At 39.6% G+C, this 25,868-nt stretch overlaps 1 protein-coding gene across 2 annotated transcripts in view; it reads left to right on the forward strand.

Moving 5' to 3' along the window:
- The window catches only part of LOC117256784 (sodium- and chloride-dependent GABA transporter 2-like), a 36,857-nt gene extending 10,989 nt beyond the window's left edge, over positions 1-25,868 (forward strand). For both annotated transcript variants that reach the window (XM_078168644.1, XM_078168646.1), the window contains exons 2-15: positions 5,876-6,066; positions 7,048-7,182; positions 9,734-9,874; positions 11,686-11,773; positions 11,869-12,001; positions 13,697-13,831; positions 14,771-14,874; positions 15,302-15,426; positions 15,565-15,677; positions 17,480-17,617; positions 17,715-17,817; positions 17,903-18,003; positions 20,191-20,361; positions 20,461-25,868. In XM_078168644.1, the coding sequence (XP_078024770.1) occupies positions 5,876-6,066; positions 7,048-7,182; positions 9,734-9,874; positions 11,686-11,773; positions 11,869-12,001; positions 13,697-13,831; positions 14,771-14,874; positions 15,302-15,426; positions 15,565-15,677; positions 17,480-17,617; positions 17,715-17,817; positions 17,903-18,003; positions 20,191-20,361; positions 20,461-20,565 (1,783 nt within the window). In that variant the 3' untranslated portion in view covers positions 20,566-25,868. The remainder of the gene's footprint in view (positions 1-5,875; positions 6,067-7,047; positions 7,183-9,733; positions 9,875-11,685; positions 11,774-11,868; positions 12,002-13,696; positions 13,832-14,770; positions 14,875-15,301; positions 15,427-15,564; positions 15,678-17,479; positions 17,618-17,714; positions 17,818-17,902; positions 18,004-20,190; positions 20,362-20,460) is intronic.

The following is a 25,868-nucleotide window of genomic DNA, read 5'->3' on the forward strand; positions in this document are numbered from 1 at the left end:
CTCTGATAAATAAACTCAATAAACTCCTATATGGGATTGTCCACGGGCTCCATAATGGCCTCATGCCAGTTCCACCCATGATTAGTTTTGGGCCCCACATAGATTATGCTAGGGCCACCTGAGGGCGAAGTGGGTGTGGGCCCAAAATGGGCATCTTATCAGGGGTCTACTTGGGTAAATCCCCTCATGTGGTCAGTTGGCATAGGGCCAATGTGGAAGCTGTGGACAGTCCCATATCCACCTTATTTTTCACGGAAACACGGAGGCATAACAGAACGCAGCCAGCTTCCGTTTTTTGTGCGACACTTCCGGTCCAGCACTCTTACCACTGTGTAAATGGGAATCGCCTTGTTGTTTACCTTGCTGAGTTTAGCTATATATATGTATATATCACATTTTTCACGTCACTATATCACCGTTTAGACTAATCTGATGTTTGTAAAGTCTATAACACAATGACTGAACAAACATTAGTATTTTCTCTGTGTGTAATTAATAACATGGTTATCGTAGATTAGCTGGACTAACCGTTAGCTGTTAGCCGTTAGCCCTGTCTGTAATAACTCACTAAACTCACAAAGTGGGCCGTGAAAAAAATATTTTCTCCAGCGGATGTCTTAGTCACAACATGATTGAGCTAATTGGAGTAGTTTCATGTCGTATCCGACAACTGAAGGCTTTTAACGGATGACGATCCTGATGTTAGCTTTGCTGCTAGTGTTAACGTTAGCTGTCCCTGTCAGCTGCAGCCACTGATGCTTTCTAGACATCGTGATTTCCCAAAACTGAATAAATACCACACATAGCAACACAAAACTGCTTTGCTAGCTCAATCATGTTGTAACGGCTGGATGGTTGATGCATACATGCTGATTCGGGTGCTATCAGAGCCGATCCGTGCATCACTATGGCTTAACGATCAACTCAGTCAATTAAAACAACCCGTCCTGTGTTAGGAGTGTATGTCGCTGACAGACAGAAAGAAAGAAAAGGGGAAAAAAGATAGAAAAGCAGCGTACACCTCACATATTTATTTCTCACAGTTGCGCACACGTGTGGCTGGCATGCAGAAGCACCGTCTGTGTGTCTGTGTGTCGAGGGTGCGAGCCGCAGCTTCAGCTGCTCAGGTAGAGAGGCTTAGCCCGGTGTGTTTTTTCGCTGATTCGGTTCTGCAGGTTCTCTGCTGGTACACTGGAGACGGGGATCAAGCAGTTTGTCTCACTCGGGATAGATTGTGCTTTTTTGGTTCATAGTTTATGATTGACGTGCGATTTATTCACGTTTAGAGGGAATAAATTTCCGTTATAACGGAAACGTGGGCATAGTTATCTAACGTTATACAAAATACACAGACTGACTAACTAACTAACTAACTGATTGACTAACATAAACAACTGAAAATTGAAAAAAAAATAGCTTGCACCGTTAGCTCCGGTAAGGGAAAGCATGAGGGAAAGCGGCTGACCGGAAGTCATGCACAAAAAAACGGAAGTTGATCACTATTTACAGTTTCAGTAGCTGTTGCAGAGTGGATGTCTGCTGCTGATAAAAAAAAGATGACATATGCATCTTGAAGTAAACACACAAACCACACTTTTCATCTCTGGTCTTAAAGGCTCATCTTTCTTTTTTTGTAAGATTTTAAATGCAGGACTTTTACTGAGTATTTTTACTTTTGTATTTCTACTTTTACTTTAATAAAAGATACGAGTACTTCTTACACCATCATGGGCATTTTCAACAGATCGAGAGTGAAGTACTTAAAGGTACAGTCCGTAGGACTAAGTGACATCTAGTGGTGAGGTTGCAGGACTGAAACTTCTCCAATGTGCCAAGCATTTAGGAGTGAACTACGGTGGCCAACGTGAACGTGAAAACACGAATGGCACTATTTAGAGCAAGTGTTTGCTTTGTCTGTTCTGGGCTACTGTAGAAACAACATGGTTGGACTCCATGGAAGAGGACCTGCTCCTTATGTAGACAAAAGCGTCTCATTTTTAGGAAATGAAAACACAACAATTCTCAGTTTCAGGTGAAAATAAACTAATGAAAACATAGTTACTGTATCATAATTATAAATCCTACGCATTGGACCTGTAAGACGAGTTAAGGTTAAAGAGTTGGCACCTGCTGGAAAATTAGGTCTTTGCAGAGGCAAAAAGTAATACTTTGATGTAAGATATAGAAAAATGATAACAGTCTAATAGGATAAAGTCTAAATTAGAAAAAACATTTACTAAATTTGGGGTTAGGTTTTAAATAAACAAGAAAACTTATTTTGAATCTTAAGACCTACCTGTCACTGTAAACTGTTGAAATCAACAGCAAACAAACTTCAACTGAGGTTGACATTAGCTTCAGCTATTGGCTAAGTGACAACTTTAGCTTCATGACAACTTTTCAACTCTACAGACAGTGAGTGTTTTGTAATCCCCAAAATTCAGATGGACCATCTCTTTAAATTTCCAAATTACTGTGCCTGTCTCTTGTGGTGCGGTGTTTGCTTGCAGTAATGTTGGGTTTTATTTTTTTATTTTTTGCATATCAGACATGCTTGTTTCTTAAAATGATGGCGAACCATTAACCAAACTTATCACTAAGTTTATTAAAGAAAAAAATAATATAATTAAACTGCTATATTGAAAGTATTACATTTAAATTATTACATTTAAATTAAACTATGCTTAGACCAGACTGTTTTCACAGCAGATTGTCATCCTGCCTTGAGGGTTCCCACGGTCATGAAGAACTTGGAAAAGTCATGGAATTAGTAAAAATCGTTGAAAGTTCTGGAAAAATCACAGAATTATGTTCTGTGTAATGAAATTGTGACAGCAATCTTCCATAGATGACCTTTCATGTAATGAAACATAACGGCAAATTTATTTTCTGTAGCTGTCAACGTAACATAATATCCTCCTGAGACCCTGTGTCCTCGTATGAGGAGATCACATTTTGGGTTTACTTGACCTTATACTTCATTCTACTTAATTCAGGCCTGTCTTTCTCGTTTGTGGACACTTTTTTTGTCTCATCTAGTGGTAGTAAGAGCACAATACTCTAATTAATGTAAAAACAAGATGGCAGCCATCTCTGCCAAGTCAGTCTGTAGCCGATCCTGACACAAATGTGGGCCGGGTCCACAACCTGATCACATTTTATGATTACAAGTTGTTTATTTATTATTATTATTAATTTGTAGTTTGATATGACATCATATTTTTACCAATTTTAGCAACAGTAACAAGCTAAGACACTGTTAATTTGGAAGTACTTGTGTGAAGACATTGGGAACTTATCAACAGCTTGTTGAAGGACATTGGGACTTTATTGTCATCTTGTTTAGTTGTGTTTACTTTAGATTTTTCTACTTATCAGGTCCTACTGATCCCAAATAGCTGGAGGAAATTGAATTGCATACCAAACAAAAGTTTGGGTCTCAGGAAGATATGCGTTGATTTGTGACATTTTGTTTACCATCCCATACATTTCTTTATTTTCTCCTTGCGTTCTGTCTCTTCATGTATGCCAGCTAGCTGAAGTTAGGTTTCAATAGAGTTTGAATCTGATATGTTTGAAAAATGCCGGACAAGTGGAGCAAGAAAAAACAATGTTATTATGGATCATAGATTGATTGAGCTTTATCAATCATAGTAAGATCTATCGCTGCACTAATTGGCACAGCTTATATATCAAAGATATACTAAGGCATCATCCAGGCAGTTACATCTGTAAATATTAGTTCACTGTACATATATCATGTTGATGTATATGTCAGCTGATCAGCAGCAAGAAAGAGCAGCACAGAAAGCACCAGCACGCCACAATTGAGCTTTACAGTACAGAGTTTGTCCACCAGAGAGCGCCAACAAGATGCACTGAGAAATTGAGGTATTTTGGTCACACCTGGAAAAAGATAGAGAAATCTCAGGGATCAATATCAAGTGTGTGTGTGTGTGTGTGTATGTCTGTGTGTGTGTCTGTGTCTGTATCCGTGTCTGTGTGTCTGTGTTTTGTGTCATGTGTTTGTTATCTTAAATACTAAAAAAATGAAATATCAATGTTAGTATCAGGCTCAAAAATATTGATCAAGCTAAAGTTTCCACTGTAATGCCACCACTCAAACATGTTGTGCACAAGCCTTAAACACCATCGTCATCTTATTCTTCTCCTTTTCTTGTTATCTCTATTCTAGGTCTTCGGGCTCTCAGAAGCTGCACATCTTAAACACATAATTGTACACCTCTAGTGCTGATAACACATCCTCTGCTGATTTTCATAATTATCCTCTCACCAAATGATCCCTAAAACACTTCAGTAAAATTGTTTTGAACATCTCTGTGTCTGAAGCTTTTAATCAGTTATGTAGTAGCACACATATTTTCCACTCTATTTGCTCCACTCCCACATCAAATCCAAAGCAGCGACACAAAAGCAACATTGATGGAGGAATTACCCTCATGCCCAGCGGCACTGACCCTGCATTGACCTAATACAGCAAGACTGCAGGCATTGTGCGTTTTATGAACATTAATAAACAGTGATTAAATCATGTCAGTAATACGCCTGTGGTTACAGATTATGTTATTTCCTTGGCACTGAAAGTGACTTATAAATACTGTGAATGTGCTCTTTAGTGATCATTTTCTACTGGAAAATAAGATATACAACTAACAAAACAACAACAACTAACTAAAATTATAATGCAATAACACCATAGTTTGAACTAGAATTATAGTCTCGAAGTTATATGTCTCTACAAACCAGTCCCATTACAGTCTGCCCAGACTCATATGTAGCCATGACAACTGAAATGTATACAATCAGCACAGTTTCAAGACAGACACCTGAAATTAGTGTCACCAATTCAGTATCCAATTCAGTCATAATTAGAAGATGAATTCTTATTAGTTATGGCCAAAAACAGGCCAGGTTCTGGCCAGGTCACAGTGACCTTTGACCACCAAATTCTAATCAATCCATCGTTGAGTCCAAGTGAACGTTTGTGCCAAATTTGAAGAAATACCCTCAAGGCATTCTTGAGATATTGTGTTCATGAGAATGGGACATATTTATGGACGAACAGACAGACAGGTGGATGGATGGACAGCTTGAAAACATAATGCCTCCGTCCACAGCTATCGCCGGTGGAAAGGAGTAAAAATGTAGTTAACCATATCCATGTTGGTAAAGATTCTCAGTCAGCCAGGTCATGGTCATCCTAAGTGCTACACTGTGGACTTCAAACCCAGTAACACTGAGGCAGAAGCTTGTCCCCCCTAAGGACAAAACACCTGAGCAGAGTAATGTAGTGTGTGCAGTTCAATGCAGCCAGGAAAGCATAGATTTGTACATTGGGGAAACCAAACAACCACTCCGCAACGGCATGGCACAGCTCAGGAGAGCCAGCTCGTCAGGTCAAGACTCAGCTGTCCATTCACATCTAAAGGAGAAGGGACACTCCTTCAAGGACAGCAACGTACAGATGGTTTGAAAGAAGCCATTTTGGTCAAAGTTGAAAGACTATTGTTAAACAAAGGAGGTGGCCCAAGACATCACCTATCACCTACTTACAATGCAGTCTTGAGATCCCTCCCTAGCTGGTTTGACACCCATTCCCACCTGGACCCACATAACCTTGTCAATACACATGAAGGCTGGGTGGGTCAACAACTCACATGTGACCTCAAGGACTCTGTAAGGGTTGACGCCCACACCAGTCCCTTAGAACTGAAGAGGCCTCTTGGATGAGAGGTGAACCGTCTTCAAGAGACTCAAGCTAGTCCAGTTGCCTACGATATAGCCCTTAGGATTAACCATATCCGATTACTGAATGCCACTGAAAGTGCTTGTTTTTGCTTCTTGACTCTCGTAGTGCGATGGACAACTCTTACACTCCAGAGGTCAAGTTCAGGCTGGATCTGGGCACAGCTCATCCTGCACCCACCACCCTGACCAGAGGCCATTGGTCAAGCAAAATGGAGTTCCTCTTGGCTGTCGCAGGACAAATCATTGGCCTAGGAAATGTGTGGAGGTTCCCCTACCTATGCTACAAAAATGGAGGAGGTAAGTTTGATTATAGTCAGAGAATTAATTTGCTACTTTCTTCAAACCTACACATGCAGAGTTTATAAAACAACTCAAAATGTAATAGCACGGAAACACTGAGAAATAAATACAATTAGTGTGGCAGGAGAGGGCTTATTCTTATTTGGTATTATCAAAAATGCCTCCCAAGGGACTTTCACCCTCAGGTGAACAAGACTCAGGGCTCTACAAATACGAATTCATTCAAAAATATTATTTTTTTTATATAAAAAGGTCTTTAAATACAGTCTCTCTCTCACACACACACACACACACACACACAATTAAACAAGAAAAAAAACAATGCAAGCTTATGAAAAACTACCAACAATAAGATATACATGAATCCCAAGAGCAGCACAAAAAGGAATGAATCTGGTAAATGAACAACTCCACAATGACAATTAACATTACCACATAAAAGAAAAAAAAAAACAAATACCCTGATTATACTCCCACTGGGAAGCCAGTAACATTCCCAGAGTCGAACCAGCTCTGTTGCAAAATAACAATAAAATCTGCTGGTAATAACAAGCAGAGGAGCGTAGCATGTGAACACAGAGACAAAACAGTAGAGACAAAACCATGTAGAGACAAAACACATGGAGCAGATACACCAGGAAGTGGAGGTTAGGACCAAAGATGAGGCCACCGCTGTGATGCACAGCCTGGTATACAGACCTAAGTGCCTGCAGAGTGCACAGAAACACCAACTGAGAGTTACAATTGAAAAGTAGATTGATTCAAACTAACCCTACAACCTGAACCAAACCCTTCGCCATAACCCAGACTACTGAGGGGGACACTGGTATTATCAGGAGAGACAGACAGTTTGACCAGGGAACACATTTTGACACAACACCTGCACAAAGCAAGGGTTTCACCAGACAGTGGGAGGGTGAGAGTATAAGTGTTCAACCAACAAACAACTTATGTGGTGTTACTTTCTGTTTTCCCAAGGGGTGTTCTTCATCCCTTATGTCCTCTTCCTGTTTGCCTGCGGCATCCCTCTGTTTCTCCTGGAGACGTCTCTTGGCCAGTACACCCAACAGGGAAGTATCACCTGCTGGAAGAAAATTTGTCCCCTATTTGAAGGTAAGGATGTAGAATAACTATCAGTGTCCATGTGAAGTTAAATAAATACAAGTATTTAAACATAAATATGTGTATGTGTGACATTGTCAAAAAATGACTGGCTGGGCCTTTAAGTCGTGGAGAAAATGATAAAGATGGGGTGAAAACTGTCATTATTTCATTGCAGTCTCTCAAATGCAATTTCAGAACTCATGCACTCACATTTTTCTGCAGTTGCAGAGAACGTACAACGAAACATTCTCACACACGTACATCAAGAAATTCGACATTACAGACAAGTATGTGCAAGCACGTAAGGAGACAAGCAATACTTGCTTTATATTCTCAGTTTCTCATTAGAATATACATTTCCCTTCATAAGAAGGTCAGTAATTAGGTGGGATCTTACAGCCTGTCACATGTCGTCTTTCTGCGTCTTTCTGATTCCTGCAGAACAGAGAGAGAGACAGAAATGCTCGTAAAAAACTGACCTGTAAATGAGAATCTCAGGATTACATGTAAGCCACTGGACATTTCAGAAATTACACAAGCACAACTTGTCAGCCGGGTTTTACATCATAGCTTCTGTGAAACCCAATGACACGTGTCAGGTTTGATGAACCATTACACCCATAATTCACGGTTAAATATCAGCTCCCGTGAGGCTGAATGAGTTACAAAAGTTAATGTCTGACTTTCTCACATGCGCATGCAGTCAAGCGCAGAGATCATTAGTACATCTACAGCAGCAGACATAAATGTTTTTGCTTAGGAAGAGAAATTAAATTTGTTAATTTGGATAGCAGGATGCCCTAATTGGCAGTGTTAATGCATTTTGAAGTCTAAAAAGGCTGCACTAACTACAGACTGCAGATAGCAGTTTTCTAGTTCTGTTGAATGTTTGGGTCTGAAATTTGCAGCCAGGTTAGTTGCACCTGACTTGAAAATTGGGGTAATCAGAACCAGTGAGGCTATTGTGACGGGCCCAAATGCACGCTAGTTATTAGTTAAAAGGCACGCACACACCACTGCCAACTGTTTATAAAACAGCCAATGGAATCTAATTTGGCATGCTTTGCTACTTTCTCCACATGTTCGTTTCTCTCTTGTTCGTTCTTACTGCCACTTATGTTTCAAAGACAGGACAGGACTTGACAGATTTTGCACCTTGTCACATGATCAAATAGGGAATTAACATACATGTTACCCAACATTCATCATTGCAAACCTGTATATTACAAAAATATCAAAGAAAATAAGAAATAATCAATTTAATTGAATGCTTTTATTTGTATAGTCTATTCACAGTTTTTCTAGTTCATGTAGAATAAGCGTAAAATTTTGTTTCAGTAGAGATTGCTACTGATTATTTTACTAAAAGAAAAGAAAGTCTTGACAGAGATAAGTTTGCATTTTTTAACTTGTTGTTTTATTTTTAAAATTCAGGACCACATATTAAAACACACAAACGTACACTGTCATCTTCAACAGCCAAGTCAGTACCAAAAACATCCCTGAGCGTGACATATATGTTGTCCCAATAAGTCTTAAGCTTTTGACATGTCCAGAATGTATGAACATACTTAGCCGCCATCTCTCCACATGCCCTCCAGCGAGCACCAGATGCAGAAGTATCAAATTTACATGTTATATGAGGTGTTCTAAAGAAGCATACGATAAGTTTCCATTTGAATTCTCTCCAAGTGTTTGATCTGGTGACCATGTGAGACCCTGAACAGATCTTATTCCAGGTCTCAGTGGGGATCAGTTCCAGTAATTGTAGCTCATTTTCCCATTTGGATTTAGGTTTGCATTTTCTACAGCAAATGGCACCATTTTAAATTTAATGTGAGTACTTTGAACACAGGTGGAGGTTAGAGGTTGCAATCTGAACAGTTCATTTTTCATGGGTTTTGTTTTCCAAATCCATGTATACCTCTCCATAATATTTTTTGACTGTGCCCATTAGGTTATTGGTGTGTTCCTTAAACAATTCAGACTCTTTGAAAACTAATCCCTCTCAGTTATCACTTACGACCCACTATAAGTGTGTGCAGTGTATTCATCCACAGAGACTGACAGAGCCATCTGCCTGTATTTTCTTATTTTCTCATTATCTTCTGTGCCTGGGACATTTATGGGCGTGTTCCCCCACAGCACTCAGACAAGGTCAGGGCTTTATAAAAACACAGTGACCAGATGCCAGACTGTAAGCAGCAGGCATCCAAGAAAAACAGCACCAAAAAATAAACATCACAAATATAGTGAGGCAAAATGCCCAGCGAGAGTGCATCTGGGGTTGGCTATTACGTTCACTGTTTGTAAACACAGCGTACAGTAATAACAGTAATGGAAAACAGTAACAAGCATCTTTAAATGTTTATTTTCTTATGACTTCATCGTAGCTGGTGTATGTATAATTAATCAAACTGTTTTTTGATATTTACATCAAAAAAGGCTCAGTTATAGTAACATGTCAGACACTCTTAGACATGTTACTTACTATAAAGTATTGAGCTTATGAGTGAAATACATTTGTTTGTTTGTTTGTTTGTTTGTTTGTGTTTGACAGGGATGGGTTATGGCAGTCAGGTGGTTGTTTTATATTCCAGCATCTACTACATCATCATATTGGCCTGGGCATTCCTGTATCTCTTCTGCTGTTTCAACTCTGAACTCCCCTGGTCGAGTTGCAGGAACAGCTGGAACACAGGTAGGTCCCAGTATGTGAAATAAACACACCTGGAAACAAACAAATAACTACATTATTATAAATCTGTAGTGCAACAATTGCTCATTGCATTCTGACAGTGTTTCAGTGTGAAGTTTTGTGGTGTCATGTAACTGTTTGCTTTAGAGGTTAATCCAATTTTTGGCTCATATCCGTGTCTGGTATTGAATCTTGAGAGCAAAGTCCATCTTGGAAACATTTTAAGTCTTGAGGATGCCAGGTTTGTTCTGCCTGGCCTGGTATTACATAACATACTGAGAGATCGCATCCAGACATACCTCTTATGGGAAAGTTCGGATGTTTAACTACTGGACACAAGATGTGTCACTGAAAAGTCCTTCTCTGTGAGTGTGGGCTGAAGGTTTCAAGTTTACATTGCACACACTCACAATAGGACAGCAGGTCCATGACTGGCTTCCAAAGTAGTTGGTGTACTCATCTTAAACTGAGATTTTAGGTGAACTCAGAGTAACCACAGAGAGTAAAATGGATATTTTTACCCAGTAACTATAGTCAATAGGCTTTAAGGTGTCAGTTACACTATTGCCACACTTATAATCAAAGCATGGTACACAAAATAAGGGTTCGTTCAAAGAGCCAAAATAGCTGCTTACCCGCTTAATACAGAAGAGCTGCCCCACCTCTTGTATCCTGTTTTGGTCTTCAGCCAAGGTGGTTACATATCATCTCGGTGTTTCAGATTGATCACTAACAAAACTAACAGACTTTTTGCCAGAAAGCTCTTTCTTGGTAAAGTTTACGAAAAACATCACAGCAAGATTTAAAGAGTAACTAAACCCTCAAACCAATTTTTCAGCTGAAAATGGGTATTTAGTGGTGTTGTTGATGGATGCAGGACAGAATCTTGACATTTTAAAGTATTTAAATTCTATTGTGTTATAAACAAGTCCTGCCCTTGTTGATTATTTTTCACTGTCTAGCACTGATGTATAAAGACAACTGGATACAGTGTTGGAGGCAGGTCTTCGATCATGCCTATGAAAGTTGCTAAAAGGCTCATGAAGCCAAATTAGCTCGATTTCTGCAGTATAAAATTACTCAGATCCTTTATATCACAGGCCCCATGGAGTAAGCGCACTAGAGACTTACAGCAGCAGAGCGGCTAACATTGGGTTTAGAGCTCTGCTAACTTAAATGGTAATGAAATTACCATTGCAAGTCTTCTAGACCTTCAAAATGGATCAAATCCCAATAGTGAAACAAGTCTTTCCAAGGGATTGTTAAGCTAAATTTTTTTTTGACAAATAAAGAGTATTAAAAAAAAAAGTCATAATTCCCCATTCGGCCACCATGTAAAACTAGCTTCCTAGCCTGGCGTTGTTGCCGGGGGCTTGTGTTCTAGAGGCATATTTTGAATTTCCTGGGTGGATGCACTTCAGACAAAACTCTGGGGTTTAGCAACTCTTTAAAATGATTGTGCCCTCAGGGCTTTATACCAGGAAGCCCTGAGGGCACAATCATACTTCATATGCTCTGCCACAGACAAGAGTTTGTTACATGTTACATATTCACAGTACAGCTTTAGAATGATCAACCAAAATCGAAATAATTCATGATTACTCACACAGTAAAGATGATCACATACATTAAATAGATATATTAAAATATGATTATGTGTGATTGAATCATTTCTCTTACAAGGGAATCTTCACCCAGTCCATTTCTGTAGTTTTAGTACATAAAATAAGATGGAAGCTTTGACATACTTTAGGCAGAGTGTGTGTATGTCCTTGAATGACTTGTTTAAAACATCCTGTATGCTTTTGCAACAGAAACGTGTGTGGAGTTTAATCAAAACGCCGGTCACTTGAACTGGACTGTGCCTGAAAATGCAACATCACCAGTGAGAGAGTTTTGGGAGTGAGTATGAAAACTAAACCCAAAATCCAAACATGACAATAAGCTCTGAAAGTGACTGGACTTGTATGAATTATGACGGACAATGTGATTTGCAGGAGAAGAGTTTTGAATGTCACAGGAAGTGTCCACGAGTTAGGCGGCATGCGATGGGAGCTGGCTCTGTGTCTTCTGCTGTCCTGGATCATCTGTTATTTTTGTGTCTGGAAAGGAGTGAAGTCCACGGGGAAGGTAGGACAAGGACTTTAGGATTTTGTGTGTTGTATGTAAAGTACTGAGCAACTCTTAAAGTATTAAAGGACAAAGCAATAATGGAATAACAGAATTTACTCTACTCTTTAAAAACACTCTGCCGGATACACTGCCTCTATCACTACAATTTTATTACAGATTGAGAACATGATGTGTCTGTATATGTATGTCGGCTAGGATAGGCTGTCACTGGTGTGGCTGTAGATTTGTGATTAAGGACCCAGATTTTTTTTTACAGATACAGATTTTTTTAAACAGATACTTTTCTCCTCCCTTAAAAAAAACTGTCTTTGTTTCACTCCAAGCACTCGTCGATGCTAGCTGTCTATGGCAGTCTCCCCTCGTCACAAGTGTGTACAAGCTAACATTACCTTTTTCAAAATGCCTACTAGAGATGTCATCACCGTCGATTCCCCTTCGACATAAGGAAGGAGCTCACTCAAACATACAAGTGATGCTCTGGACATGCAGACACCTACAGTGTTGCAGCAATACTAGGTTTTAGTGTAAAGCAAAGGCCAAAACACACCGGCTGTGAACACTGCACGTCCAAAAATACGCCCCCCTATTATGTTTAATGTATGATCCTACACTGGCAGCGGCAAGATGCACGTCAGCGGGCCTAGACACACCGCACCAAGGCACTTTACGCCACTGTCCTATTTCCAGCCTTGCCACCCTCAGAATTAAATGCATTTTTCCCCCACTTGCTCTGTGGATGTACATAGCTCCCATAGCAGCTCTTTTTCTCTGCTCCTATGGCAGCTCGACTCCCCTCCTCACCACTGATGCAAAGAGAACTCTATAGCTGTTGCTGTGGTTGTTTGTGACAAAGAATAGATGAGGAGAAAATCGTTGTTGAGGTCGAGATATATCCCAAGCTATATGACAAACAATCCCATCCTGTTAGAAAGACAATGGCCAAAAGGTTATCACCTGGTGAGTCATAGCTCTGGAGATCAGCTCGGATTTTTAGCTAATACAGAGGCGTAAAAGGTACAGATCTTTCAGTTAAAAGTATTAATAACTTTGTGTGGTTGTCTGTTAATAGCTGCAGTGCGACACGTCTGGGGGTGGCACGTGACACGTGTCACATGATATGCCGGGCAGCAGTGGTGCTGGTGTGTTTTCAGTTAAGCCTTGGTCCAAGCAGAGCTACCAAACATAAACAAACCTGTAAGTTAGTACGCTGTTGTTGTTTTTCTTTCAGCCTTGTGCTCATTACACAAAGCCACAGTGGGAAGTGAGGAGATGATGTCATTTACAGTCCATATGGATACAAAATCTCTGTGTTAGTGAGCTAAACCCTGTTTGTGTTCAGAGGAGAGGCCAAAATGTAGAAGAAAATATCCCTTTACAAAAACAAATATCTGTTTACATGTAGACAGGGCCTGAGAGGGAAATCTTCAATCAACAGATTGATGTTTTCTTAATAATTGAAAAGCCTGCACCTTTAGGCCTCATGGTGGTGAACTGTGTTTCCTCTACCTTCTCAGACTTCTACAGTATAAATGAGTATTATTATACGTTTGATACGTGCTACAGTAACTCAGATGAAGTGAAATAAAGCAATATTGATTGTTAGTGAAGGAGCTCTGTAGCACAGTGACCACAGGACATCCATTCTGGCAACGCAGCTGTCAAATGTATAAATGAACCCTCACTCTTTCACAGGTTGTTTACTTTACTGCCACGTTTCCATACGTGATGCTGGCGGTGTTGCTTGTTCGTGGCGTCACGTTGCCGGGAGCCTTGGATGGGATCAAGTTCTACCTCTACCCAGATCCCTCCCGCCTCAGTGATCCACAGGTATGAGCACATTTCACTACCTCTATGTTTTTTAAAGATATGTGGCTGTACCAAACCCTCCTGCACACACAGCTGGTCCCAGCATTACAAACACATGTTGTTTGCTTTTTTTGAAATTTTGAACATTTTTGATGATATAAAACAGACTTATTTGTCAAGTTACTTCATATTACTACAATTTCTTTTCTTTTCTTTTTTTAAAGAAGCTTAAATTCAGTGCTGGAACAAATATGTTAAGAGCATTCAGTATATATGACATATTTTACATATTTAACGCAAGCAGTGCAGTTTGAGGCCAGAACCAGAATTTCTCAATGAGAGAGAAACATAGACTGGCAAAAAATAACGGACGTAGCCACCGTGACATCACCACTTCGTGTGTGGACTCCTGTTTTGAAGCCTTGGATTTGGACGAAAGGTTGAAACTGTTAACATGTTTATTTCTGCTATAAAGTTGAGTGTGGGGGTCTATGGGGATTGACTCACTTATGGAGGCAGCCTCAAGTGGCCATTAGAGGAATTGTAGGTGTTGGCCCTGGAGGCTGCTGCGTGTAGAGGGAATAGGTATGCTCCCAGCCCCTTTTCACATTTAAAAAAAAAAAAAATGTGGGAAAACAAAATATTAATCATAGCAGAGCATTTTAACATACAATACATGTCTGGAGGGGAACTTTCAATACACAAAGCCACATTGGAAAACTACGGGGAACTCAGAGTTCAGCAGATTAAAAAGATCAGTTACTTATACACTGTTTAAAATTGCATCACAGTGTTCCACTGTAACTTTATTATGCAGATGATTGCTTCACTGATGTCACACAAGTTGACTGTAAAACATTAGCAAATGTTCATGAGGTGATTCTGTCTTGACGCACTGCACAGCTGCGTCACACACTAAATGTCCTGTGGATGAAAAATGTCCTGTCATGTGTCTTGCAGGTGTGGATGGATGCTGGCACCCAGATATTTTATTCCTATGCTATTTGCATTGGTTGTCTAACTGCACTTGGCAGTTATAACAAGTACAACAACAACTGTTACAAGTAAGTTTGATGTAATATATATTGAGGTTTTTTTGTTTTGGTACAATGGATAAACACAAGCACACAAAAAGAAAGAACACATCTGGCAGTGAGTTGCCCAGGTCGCAGCTTCGGTGGTCCAGTGATTTAAAAGCCACAACAGCTGGTGAAGATAAACAAGACCCTTTGAGACTTTTGGCATTACGCCTTTAGTTTCCATTTAAGGAAAAAAAATTGGAGTAGTTTATACAGAGGAAAACACATCGTATTGAAGTTTAGTTTACTCCAAAATATTTCTAGTGATTCAGGAGTCATGGCATAAATTATACCAAGCCTGCTTAGGCCAGTTTGGGACGTGAGTCACAACTATGGAAATAAGAATGTGAAAGTTTTGAACATCTCAAACAAAATAATAGAGTATATGACAGTGGTGTCTTTTTGTCTTTAGGGACTGTGTGTATTTGTGCCTTCTGAACAGTGGGACCAGTTTTGTAGCTGGCTTTGCCATCTTCTCTGCACTTGGATTTATGGCATATGAGCAGCACACAGACATTTCAAAAGTGGCAGAGTCAGGTGAGAGTAAATGTTATTAATAAGAGAGTAAATCAAGGACTTAATGAGCATTGTTGTATTTTGAGCAAAAGCAGAGTCTTAATTCCAAATGTTGACTCAACAGCAGAAAGATGTCTGACCATTTAATAATCACTGCAGGTCCTGGCTTGGCGTTTATTGCCTATCCTCGAGCAGTCGCCATGATGCCCTTTTCCCAGATCTGGGCGATATTCTTCTTCATTATGATCATCCTGTTGGGCCTGGACAGTGAGGTAAGATGAGCCTTTTTCAGTTGCAGTTTTGTCTCTCTCTTGAATGAAGGTTTCATTTGTGTATGATACATTTTGAAAGAACATGAGTTAAAACCATAGGTTTAGGAAAAAAGAACAGGGTTTGGCTTTATAACCTTACGGGAACACTGAACACTGCTCTCTCAGGTAAAAGTCGTGGTTTGTTGGACGCATCCGCCACCCCTCCCGCCCGCCCTACTCGGATTTTTGCTGCCTTAACTTTTGTCCTTAACCCGCCACGTTTCCCCCTGACGCCACCAGGTGCCATTTAACTATAACAGTAACTGCCCAAGTATCATGCGGGCGTTTAAGGACACCTTTTTCCGATGGTTTCTGATGCTGCAAGTCACTGCCCAAGTGCCAGATTTCGATGACTTTGATTGAGACTGGGCTCCATCTTCACCTCAACTTCACACCTGTAAAGTCTCGTGATTGCATTTTGTATAGTGGTGACATTGTAACAGTGACAAAGTCTGATTTTGAAAAAAATCATGTTTTTTGCTTAAAAATAAGTATGTTTGTTACCAACACACTAACTACACAGCACACTACACTAGGGATGTCCCAATCCAGCTTTTTCACTTCCGATCCGATACCGATATTACAGCCTTGAGTTTTGGCCAATATTGATACCAATCAGATCCAAGCGTGTATTATACATATTCACTTATTTTGTTGTCAGTCATGTTAGAAAAGGTTTGATCAAGCGATATTACTCTAACAAGAACAACTACTTAATCAGGTTAGTTAAAATGATCCACAACAGTTGGTATGAGAAACTGACCTGTTTATTGTTAACAGGGTTAAATAAACAAACTTTAAACTTGAACATTAACATTAAATAAAAATATATAGCTGGTTTGCATTGGCTGCTTTGGCCCCTCAATAAATAGAAAATAAATCAACACAAGAAATCTTTAAAATGTCTAACAATGAAATTAAAATAGCAGCAAGATTCCACACACTTGTGCTTTGCCCCCTAATAAATAAAAAATAGATTAACACCACAAGACATTGCTGACATTTAACAAACAATGCAGCCTTTCCTTTTCAACTATTTTAGTAGTGTCAGTGCCAGCCTGGTGCTGCTGTTTCCTGTGTGTTTGCATGCTGGCCTGGTGGATTGATAGTAAGTGCTGGAGCGGATCACTGGAATAGACTGCTTGAATCGTGGAGCGCTGGGCTGGCCAAAAAACGTGGATCGGAGTCCATGAAAAACTGGATCGGAGTTCTTGGATCGGCATCTTTCCATCCAGTTCGATCCGATGCCGATGCACGTTTTTTGCTAATTTTGGTGGCCGATACACACTACACTGTTATTAAACTAACTCCACTGCCATTTGGTTCCACACGGGACATGAACAGCGACCTCATGGGTGACAGTCAGGATGCTGTTTGATCCATCCTGCCATGAACAGACTATCTCACTCTTTATACTACAGCAGAACATGAACAAATGCCGCCACTTGCCGCCACTTGCAGTGCATTTTCACAAACAGTACCTGATAATCCCTCATAGTATACCTTTAAAATTGTCAGAACACTTCATCATTTTCATGAACAACTGCACTTACTCTGCCCTTTGATGCGGCTCCAGATGCAAAACAAAAACTTATACTCTTACACATATTGATGACATAGCTATATTAGGACTATGCAGACTTGGCAGAGGTATGCAATTTCTGAGTACTTGATAAAGTATTATGAAATTGTCTCTGCAGAGATGGTGTGTATGTGTGCAGCACGTGTAGAATTAATGTGTAACTGGGAGCTCTGTGTTTCAGTTTGTAGGTCTGGAAGCCCTCGTAACAGCGATATCTGACATGAATCCTTCATTCTTCCACGTTGGCCATCGACGTAAATTTCTCCTACTTGCTATCTGTGTCGTCAGCTTCTTCATTGGCCTTGTGATGGTTACAGAGGTAAGATCGTATTAAAATGTCATGTCACTTTTTTCACAATAACTTTTTTAACATTAAAAGACCATAACATTACAGCTATCTGGCATCTCACACACAGGGTGGACTGTACATCTTTCAGTTGTTTGACTACTACGCCTGCAGTGGGATGACTCTACTTCTCTTCGCCATACTGCAGTCTAGTTGTGTTGGATGGATATATGGTGCGTTAATAGATGAGAGGAATGTGGATTGTTTCATAACTGTAAAGCTGAATTAACTCACCACAGTGTTTCCATCTACTTACAGGTGCAGACCGCTTTTATGAAAACATAGAGGACATGATTGGATACAAGCCTTTACCTCTGATAAAGTATTGTTTGAAATATGTTACTCCAATAATATGCCTGGTGAGTTGCAGTTAAGTTCACTCAGTTAGTTTATATGCCAACAAACCATTAGTTAAGCCACGCCCCCCTCATGGTTAATGTTGTTACCAAGCAGCAACTTCTGTGGCTGACAAAATGAAGCCAAGAAGAAGGTGCAAAAAACTGCAGTTCCTCTAATGAGGAACTTGAGGATGGCTCCAAGAGACAGCAGAGACAAACATGTTTACAGCCTGGTACCAAAAACAGTTTTGGCCTCTATAGCTAATTTTCCCCCTTCATGACAACTCTATACAGAAATTTTTTTTCTATAACTCACTTGTGAAAAGGTTTTATATGCTTAAAGTTAGAAATAATCAAGGGTGTTGCTGCTTAAAGTGACTGTCTGCAAGGCCTCACCTCAGGCTGAGTCAGATCCACCCCTCGCTCCTTAACAGCGCCGGTCTGTCATTCAAATATGATCACCTCTATTCCCAAAAATCCAAGATGGCAGCGGCCGAAATGCTTAACTCAAGGTTTCAAAACAGAGTCAGCAAACCAATGGGTGACGTTAGGGTGGCTGCGTCAATTTTTTTTAACACAGTCTGTGTTTGCTACACAAGTCAAAGTTCTGTTTTTGTGCAGTTGTGTGCAGTTTACAGTAATATCAGTGACAGATTTACCAGAAAACCATAGTGATTTATGAAACAGTGTTTTTCTGATCTGAGACATAAGTAGACAAAAGCTTTGGTTCCTAACCATTTATTTTGCTGTCTGAATGACTGAAACTGTCCCTGGAAGATTTTCGCTGTGGCAAGGTAGCAAATAAGCTAACATTAGCTGCATGAGTACATTGGAAACACCATCTCTGGCTGACTTTTTCACACTTTCATCTGACTTGTTTTTCAAGGAAAAACACTTTGACAATAAATTCTTACTTCCAAATCGTCAAATACAGTCCCTTGGTCAGTGGCCCTCGGTGTCAAACTATGACACTCTAGGTCAGTGGTTCCCATGTGGTTCAGCCACAGGGTCCAGATTTCTCCTCAGTCATTAGTTCAAGGTCCACACAGTTTAATATATTCAGCGTCACACTTGTGTTTGACCATGTCGTCGAGCTAGTTTGCTGTTTCTGTCAAGTAGCTGTCCATTAGTTACTCGCTCTGCAGCAGGAAACGGCACTTCAAAATAAAAGCTCTGTGCCGGAAATGCATTGTTCTTAAAATAAAGTGCTTTTTTTTACAAACTGGACATGTTTGCAAGTCATTCACGGCCCATTCAGACTGGATCCATGACCCACTTTTGGACCGTGACCCACCACTTGGGAACAAATGCTCTAGGTATGCAGTCTCTTTTCAAAATAAACTTATAATGTAGGTAAAAAAATATTTTGTTACTAGGTTTATTTCCAAATGTTCAGGCAACAGAAGCATATACTTTCATTTGGAAAAAACATCATGTTTTTGGCATAGTATAGCATGCTACACATACTAGCACACTACATTGTTATTAAAATAACTCAGTTGACTTTTGGTTTCACATGGGACACAAACAGCGGCCTCCCAGGTGAAAGTCCCAAAAACACCATGTGGACCTTCTTGCTCCTGCTACCATGGTAGTTGCATCTCATAGTAGCGCTAAAGGGTATTGTGGTGCATTGGCATCTGACCAAGCACTGACCAAGCGTCAGTATTTGACGAGTTGGGAGAGAAGCCAGGTTGGACTTGAATACCTGATGGCCACGTTAATGATTCCCTGCTGTAAGACTAACCCTAAACAACCCTGTTTGGCTACTATGCCTAAATACTTATTTGTTTTTCCAAACTGTGTGTTTTCACTGAGAAAACAACACTGTCTCAGATAATGAGTCTAGCTTGAGTTGCTGCAGTGTAAACTTTGCCAAATCCAATAAAGAGGAGGACAGAGAAGCTAATGTTAGTTACACAGCGCAAGCAAACAAACTATGTTTAATCAATTGCTGGTGCTCCTTCTCTAATCGCTGTGAAGGAGAGGGATTTAGCTGTCATTTGAGGACTGAGGCTCATCACTTGTCTCCAGGCAAAACTTTAATTGATCAACTATTTTTTTAGAGAGGTTTCATTTAACAAAATTTATTACATTTGATCTTTCACATTCACTCTGTTGTAGCTTTGAGTTATTTGGGAAACATGTATAACATTTTGTAAATTGTCTAAGTGAGACTATAACTGCTTTCTCTGTGACTCTTTTCAGGGAACGTTTATTTTCTCTTTGGTCAAATACACTCCTCTGAAGTTCAACAACACAGTTGAGTATCCATGGTGGGGTTATGCTCTTGGCTGGTGGTTCACTCTCTCCTCCACACTCATGGTTCCTCTGTTTATGTTGTACAATGTGATCACCACTCCTGGTACACTGCGACAGGTAAGCTGGGTCAACATGTCTCCAAAAACTGTTTGAGTTTTATGTCTTTCTGTCTTTCTGTCTTTCTTTTTTATTAAAACTCATATTCTTCCTTGTTAGAGGATCTCCATCTTGTGCACTCCATCTGAAGACCTGAACAAATCAGAGAAGAAAGCACTTGAACTGCTCGACTTGACCTCAGCTCCTGACACTGTGGTGTCCTAGTGGCAACAAGCTAAGTGGAGCAACTTCAGATTTACTAAACACTGAGAGGACAAAGATCAGCCTCAATCCACTGATCCTACTTCTTTTAAAGAGTTACTAAACCCCAGAGTTTTGGCTTCAGTGCCTTCTTCCTGGAATTTGAAAAGTGTCAAAAATGGGCAGGAGTGGGAGCAGATGTAAGACATGCCCAATCACTCCATCATGCCACCTCCCAATCTGCAGCACTGCCCACCCCCAATCTATAACCTATGATTGACAGTCAAATCGCTCTGACTGCAATGCATCAAGAAAAGTTCCCTGCATCCAAGCTGTCCCTAAATGTTTTTTTTTAATTAATTATTATATGGTTGTTGTTGTTTTCTTGTTGGTGTTGTTGTTGTTTTACAAAATTACAAACCCTCTCTGTAATCTTTTTAGTCTTGTCGCTGTCTCAAAGGGATTTCTCTGTCCCTTTAAGAAACTGACTGACTGAGACTGAATGAGACTGACTGAGACGTCACTTGGTACCAGATCAGCCAATTGCAAAATTCAACTGCAGTTGCCAGGTTAAGACCTGTAGAGGGCAGTCACTGTGCATATTTATTATTATAATTTTTGCACTCATATATGAAGATCTGGACCTGAATCAACCAACAACACTACCATATATTTTGGCTTTCAACTGAAAAGCAGTGTGGGGGTTTAGCTACACTTTAAAGCAGCGGTTCCCAATCCTTCTGATGTCTGACTACTCAAAGCAGTGCCTACTTGTTACCCTTCAAATTTATTATGATTTTACCCCATAAAGCATTTCAGAGTCTGAATGCCAACGTCAGAGAAATATTTTCAAGAATATGGTAAAGTTAATCTAAGCTCAAAGGTACACTGACTGTACAGGAACACTGGTTTTGTCCTTGATTTCAGAGTCTGCCACATCTCATGGTCGTCATTCTTCAGCTGTCTCAGGCGAGCTAGCGAGTAGGGCTGCAACTAATGATCACTCTCATTATCAATTGATTTTATTTTTCTTTTACTCAATTTGTTCAGTGTCTTAAATGTCAGTGAAATGCACATCATGTCTTTCAGTGTTGGGGACGAGCTAGGCATCCCAACATCCCGTTACATATTAAATTATAAAAAATAAGTGTAATTGTAATCTGTTACAGTTCCTGAAAAAAAAATCACACTTACAAATTATAATGTTGATATTACAAAGAGGTTGCATCTGAATGCTTTTCAGTTAAAAGGTTATATGTACCAAGTATTTTTCAGCTTTATTGCCCAGTTTAAAACATTTGTTATAAAAGTAATCAAATGTAATAAGTTATTTGATAATGTATTTAAAGGGGACCTATTATGCTTTTCCATATTTTCTGTCAAATATATAATGTTGCAATGTCTGATGTTCATATTTAACGTGGCCAAAGTTTCAAATAATAAGGTAAATATATGCAGAGGTAATATTTGTGAGCAAATACCTCAGGCTTCAGTTTGTACTAAACGCTCCAACAGTTTCCAACAGTTGTTCTATTCTTGCGACAGTGTGATGTCATAGTGTGCCAGATTTCCTTATATGGTCATCTGCTCCAAGCATGCTACTGCAAGTGATGACATTATGTAGCCTATGCTGCTACATGAAGATACATGCTAAAGTCAGGGAAATGTGTAATGTCTGGTTGTGTTTTGAAGCTTTTATTGGTCATTTTTCATGATAAAAAGTGCCGCTATACTTCATTAGTCATACCCCTGGCTGCGATGATGGTGCAGAGATGCTGAGGAAGAACCAGAAACTGTAATTCAGAGCAGACTGGGCTGTTTTGGAGAGGATTGCTTAAAGAGACAGGCACGAAACAGAGTGTTACAGACATGACGATGTCACAATGACGTCAGTTTATTAGCTAGAGGCAAAACACAGCTCACCACCACAGGGCTGTGGGCTACATAGGAGTCTTGAAATGTCGTCTTGTGTTATTGGGAGCCAGAATAGAAGGACTCATGACTCAAAACTTAAATTTTATCACATACCAGCCTCCACTGCCCATCATCAATAACAAAGACGACAATGGCTAAATGTTAACGTTACAAGTCGAAAGGACTAGATGGAGGCGATCATCAAAAATGCTCACATGTGCAGCGCACACTTCATATCAGGTTAGGGAAAAAGTAAGGTAAATGTTGTGTGTATTAAGGGTTATCATGTCCACATAATTAAACATTGAGAGGGTATTAAGGGGAATATTGGATTTCTCTGTAACTTTAATTTGTTAGCGCATTAGCTAACATTAGTTTCGATAGCAATACAAACTGGAGGAAACTGTTTAATAGGCTGACCAAACGTCCTCTTTTGCCCGGACATGTCCACTTTTCACGTCCTGCCCGGCAATCGGGTTTTTTTTTATAAACTGATGAAAATGTCCGGTTTTCCGTGTGTGTGTGTGTATGTGTGTGTGTGTGTGTGTGTGTGTGTCAGAGTGCGGCACGGGCAGCATATTTCTGTCCGAACCCGAACCGAGCCCGACATTATTTAATGACCAAAGCACTGAGATTGTGTCACACAGTGGTTACAGGCTATTTAACAGGCCGGGCGTGCGCCGTGGGTGCTCAGCTGTGGAGAGGGAGACCTCTGTGTTTGAGACGGGAGCGGGAGGCGGGAGGTCCGACGCTTCTAGCGGGAGGAGATGGAGAAATAAAACAAAATAAGATAAAATAGGAAAAACCTGTCTCCCTCTTTTATTTTATTTTCAGCGTTTAATCAAGGCGGAGGCGGGCGGCTGGTGGTCCGAGACTTCCAGAGAGGAGAGAGGTAGAAAGAAACACCCAATGTGTGTCTGTGTGTGTTATGTGCAGGTGTTGTCACGTCAATAACAGTGCCCAAGCAATAAACAGGACAGACAATAGGATTTTATTTATTTTTACACTACATTTTCACTGAAAGCTGACCGAATCCGACCCGAGCCAGAATACAATTTATAGCTACTTTTCTGACCAAACCCGGCCCGACCTGTCGGGTACCGTCGGGCTCAGATCGGGTAGCCACACTCTAGTGTGTGTATGTGTCCCCTATTGGGGCCTATCTGAATTTCTGTCTTTGAGAGATATTATTTTGTAATATAACTGAATTTTCTATCCATACATATAAATTTTATATATATTAAAATTATAAGGCATCTTTGAGTAAACTGCGAGTATCATTTAAGTAGGCTATGTCGTGGCCGGCCGAGTGTCCTCTTTTTTGGAAATCAAAATATGGTCACCCTACTGTTTAAGTGTCGTCCTCCTTTGTAAGATTGGCATAGTGATCAACCACAAAGCTTCCTGTGACATCATCCATCCACTGAGTGAGAGCATATGGGTCGGCCAGTCTGGTCCCGTTGGTCAGTTATTATTCATTCAGGTAACACTCTCAGTCCCACAGAGTGAGTGACCTGACATGGTGCGTTCGTAAATTCAGCCTGACGCTCTTCACTAAAATGAGAGCCCTGCTGGTCGGAGAAATGGAGCATTACATTTCTATATAAATGACACACGTTAAGTAATCACACATTGACTCCGCTCGGTGCTCGCATCATCTTCCTCCACTGTCTAAAACAAGCCAACAGAACTTGCTAGATAGTGCTTGCTAATGTCTGTAGAGAATTGTTTTGCCTCCAGCTAAGCCCCACCCACAAAAAACATCACACTGTTTACTACAGTAAAAGGGTCTATAAATAAAAGTGTTCCAGCAGAGACAGTATATGGAAAATAAAGTGATTTTAAATGTTAAGCACGCAAACACGTTCTAGTAGAAATCTTAAGTATGAACCTGGAAATGAGTGCAATAGGTCCTCTTTAAAATAGTTACATTACTTATTACATATTTAACATTGTATAATCTGTAACCTACTACATTTCAAAAGTAACCTTCCCGACACTGATGTCTTCAGATGTCTCAAAGACATTCAATTTACAATACTATAATACAGAAAAAACAACAAATCCTCACAATTAATTGGTGATTGATGATCGATTAGTATTCTTAGTTGTATCAGCTCTGTTAGGAAGTGGACCTCAAGACTTAGCAGTTACGAATGAACAGCAACACCTGGATTCAAACTCATATTTAAATTGTTACCGATGTAAAAAAAAAAAAAAAAAAAGTGTGAAATAATGAGTGTTTTTTGTTTGTTTGTTTTATTTAACTGGGTTGTGTAACTATTTGGAGTGAAGTAACACTGAGAAACATTTGCCAAATAAGCCATACATATTGAACATTTGAGGCACTTTTAAGTCACTGTGAATGATATAAATTGAATTTGTCATTAAAACAAAGCAGTGACATGAAAGAGGAGAAGCTGTCCAGCAGTAAAGGTCTGACTCACCGCCTGCACCTTAGCCGACTGAGCCTCAGGCTGTCCCAACACTTCACGTGTTCCTGACCTGTGTAAAGCACTGCTGCCGTAAAAATGTGGATGAGGTAATAATTCAGCATTTACAACTTTGTAGATAAAACCAACCGGTAACACCAGCAGGCTGTGTTGTGATGATGGAAGCATCAAATGCTAAAGAGAAACACCGAGCAGAGTTTTGTTGATTCTAATTTCACTGTAGTCTCGACACTAAGCTTGTTCAATGATAGTTTTTATACAGAACATGCAGGCTAATATTCATATCATTTTGTATTTTTTTTTTATTATAAAGCATTGAAATTTGTGGCAATAGTCATTTGTGTAACACATAAATGCTGTAATATGACATTTTTCACATTTAAGAATCAATAATTTGTTTTTTTTTTTAAGAAAATCTGTTGCACCTTTTGTGGAAATTCATGTTAAAATTGAGAATGTCAAATTTTATATTGCCTATTGTTAACAGTAAATACACTATGAATAACCAGCGATGTTTTATCAATGAAAATGTTTGTGGTATTGTTTGAATGAATGATAGGACTGATGTGTAAGTTTATGATTTAAATCTTATTCAACAATGTGCCATTTTTTAAATGCTATCCATGAGTGAGGCCATATGGTGTTCATGTGATTACTGATAGGCTTCAGTAAACTGAGGGTTTATTATTACTGATTTCCTTGTTTTTATATACATATTTGCAGAAACTGACTGACAACAATCAGAACGTTGATCAAATTAAATAAAATAAGGTACTAGAAATTCAAGTAAAACTATTAACAGACATTCAGTAATGATCAGTTACCAGTTTGTTGTTTAATGATCATTTTTGGACCCTTTTTAGTCCATGGAAACCATGGAAAATAAGTTCCTTAATAAATGTGATTAATAAAAATGTTAATAATTTAAATCAATTGAATTAAATGGCAGTGATTCATGAA

Source organism: Epinephelus lanceolatus, chromosome 1, assembly GCF_041903045.1.
Source record: "Epinephelus lanceolatus isolate andai-2023 chromosome 1, ASM4190304v1, whole genome shotgun sequence".
In the NCBI taxonomy this organism is placed as follows: Eukaryota; Metazoa; Chordata; class Actinopteri; order Perciformes; family Serranidae; genus Epinephelus; species Epinephelus lanceolatus.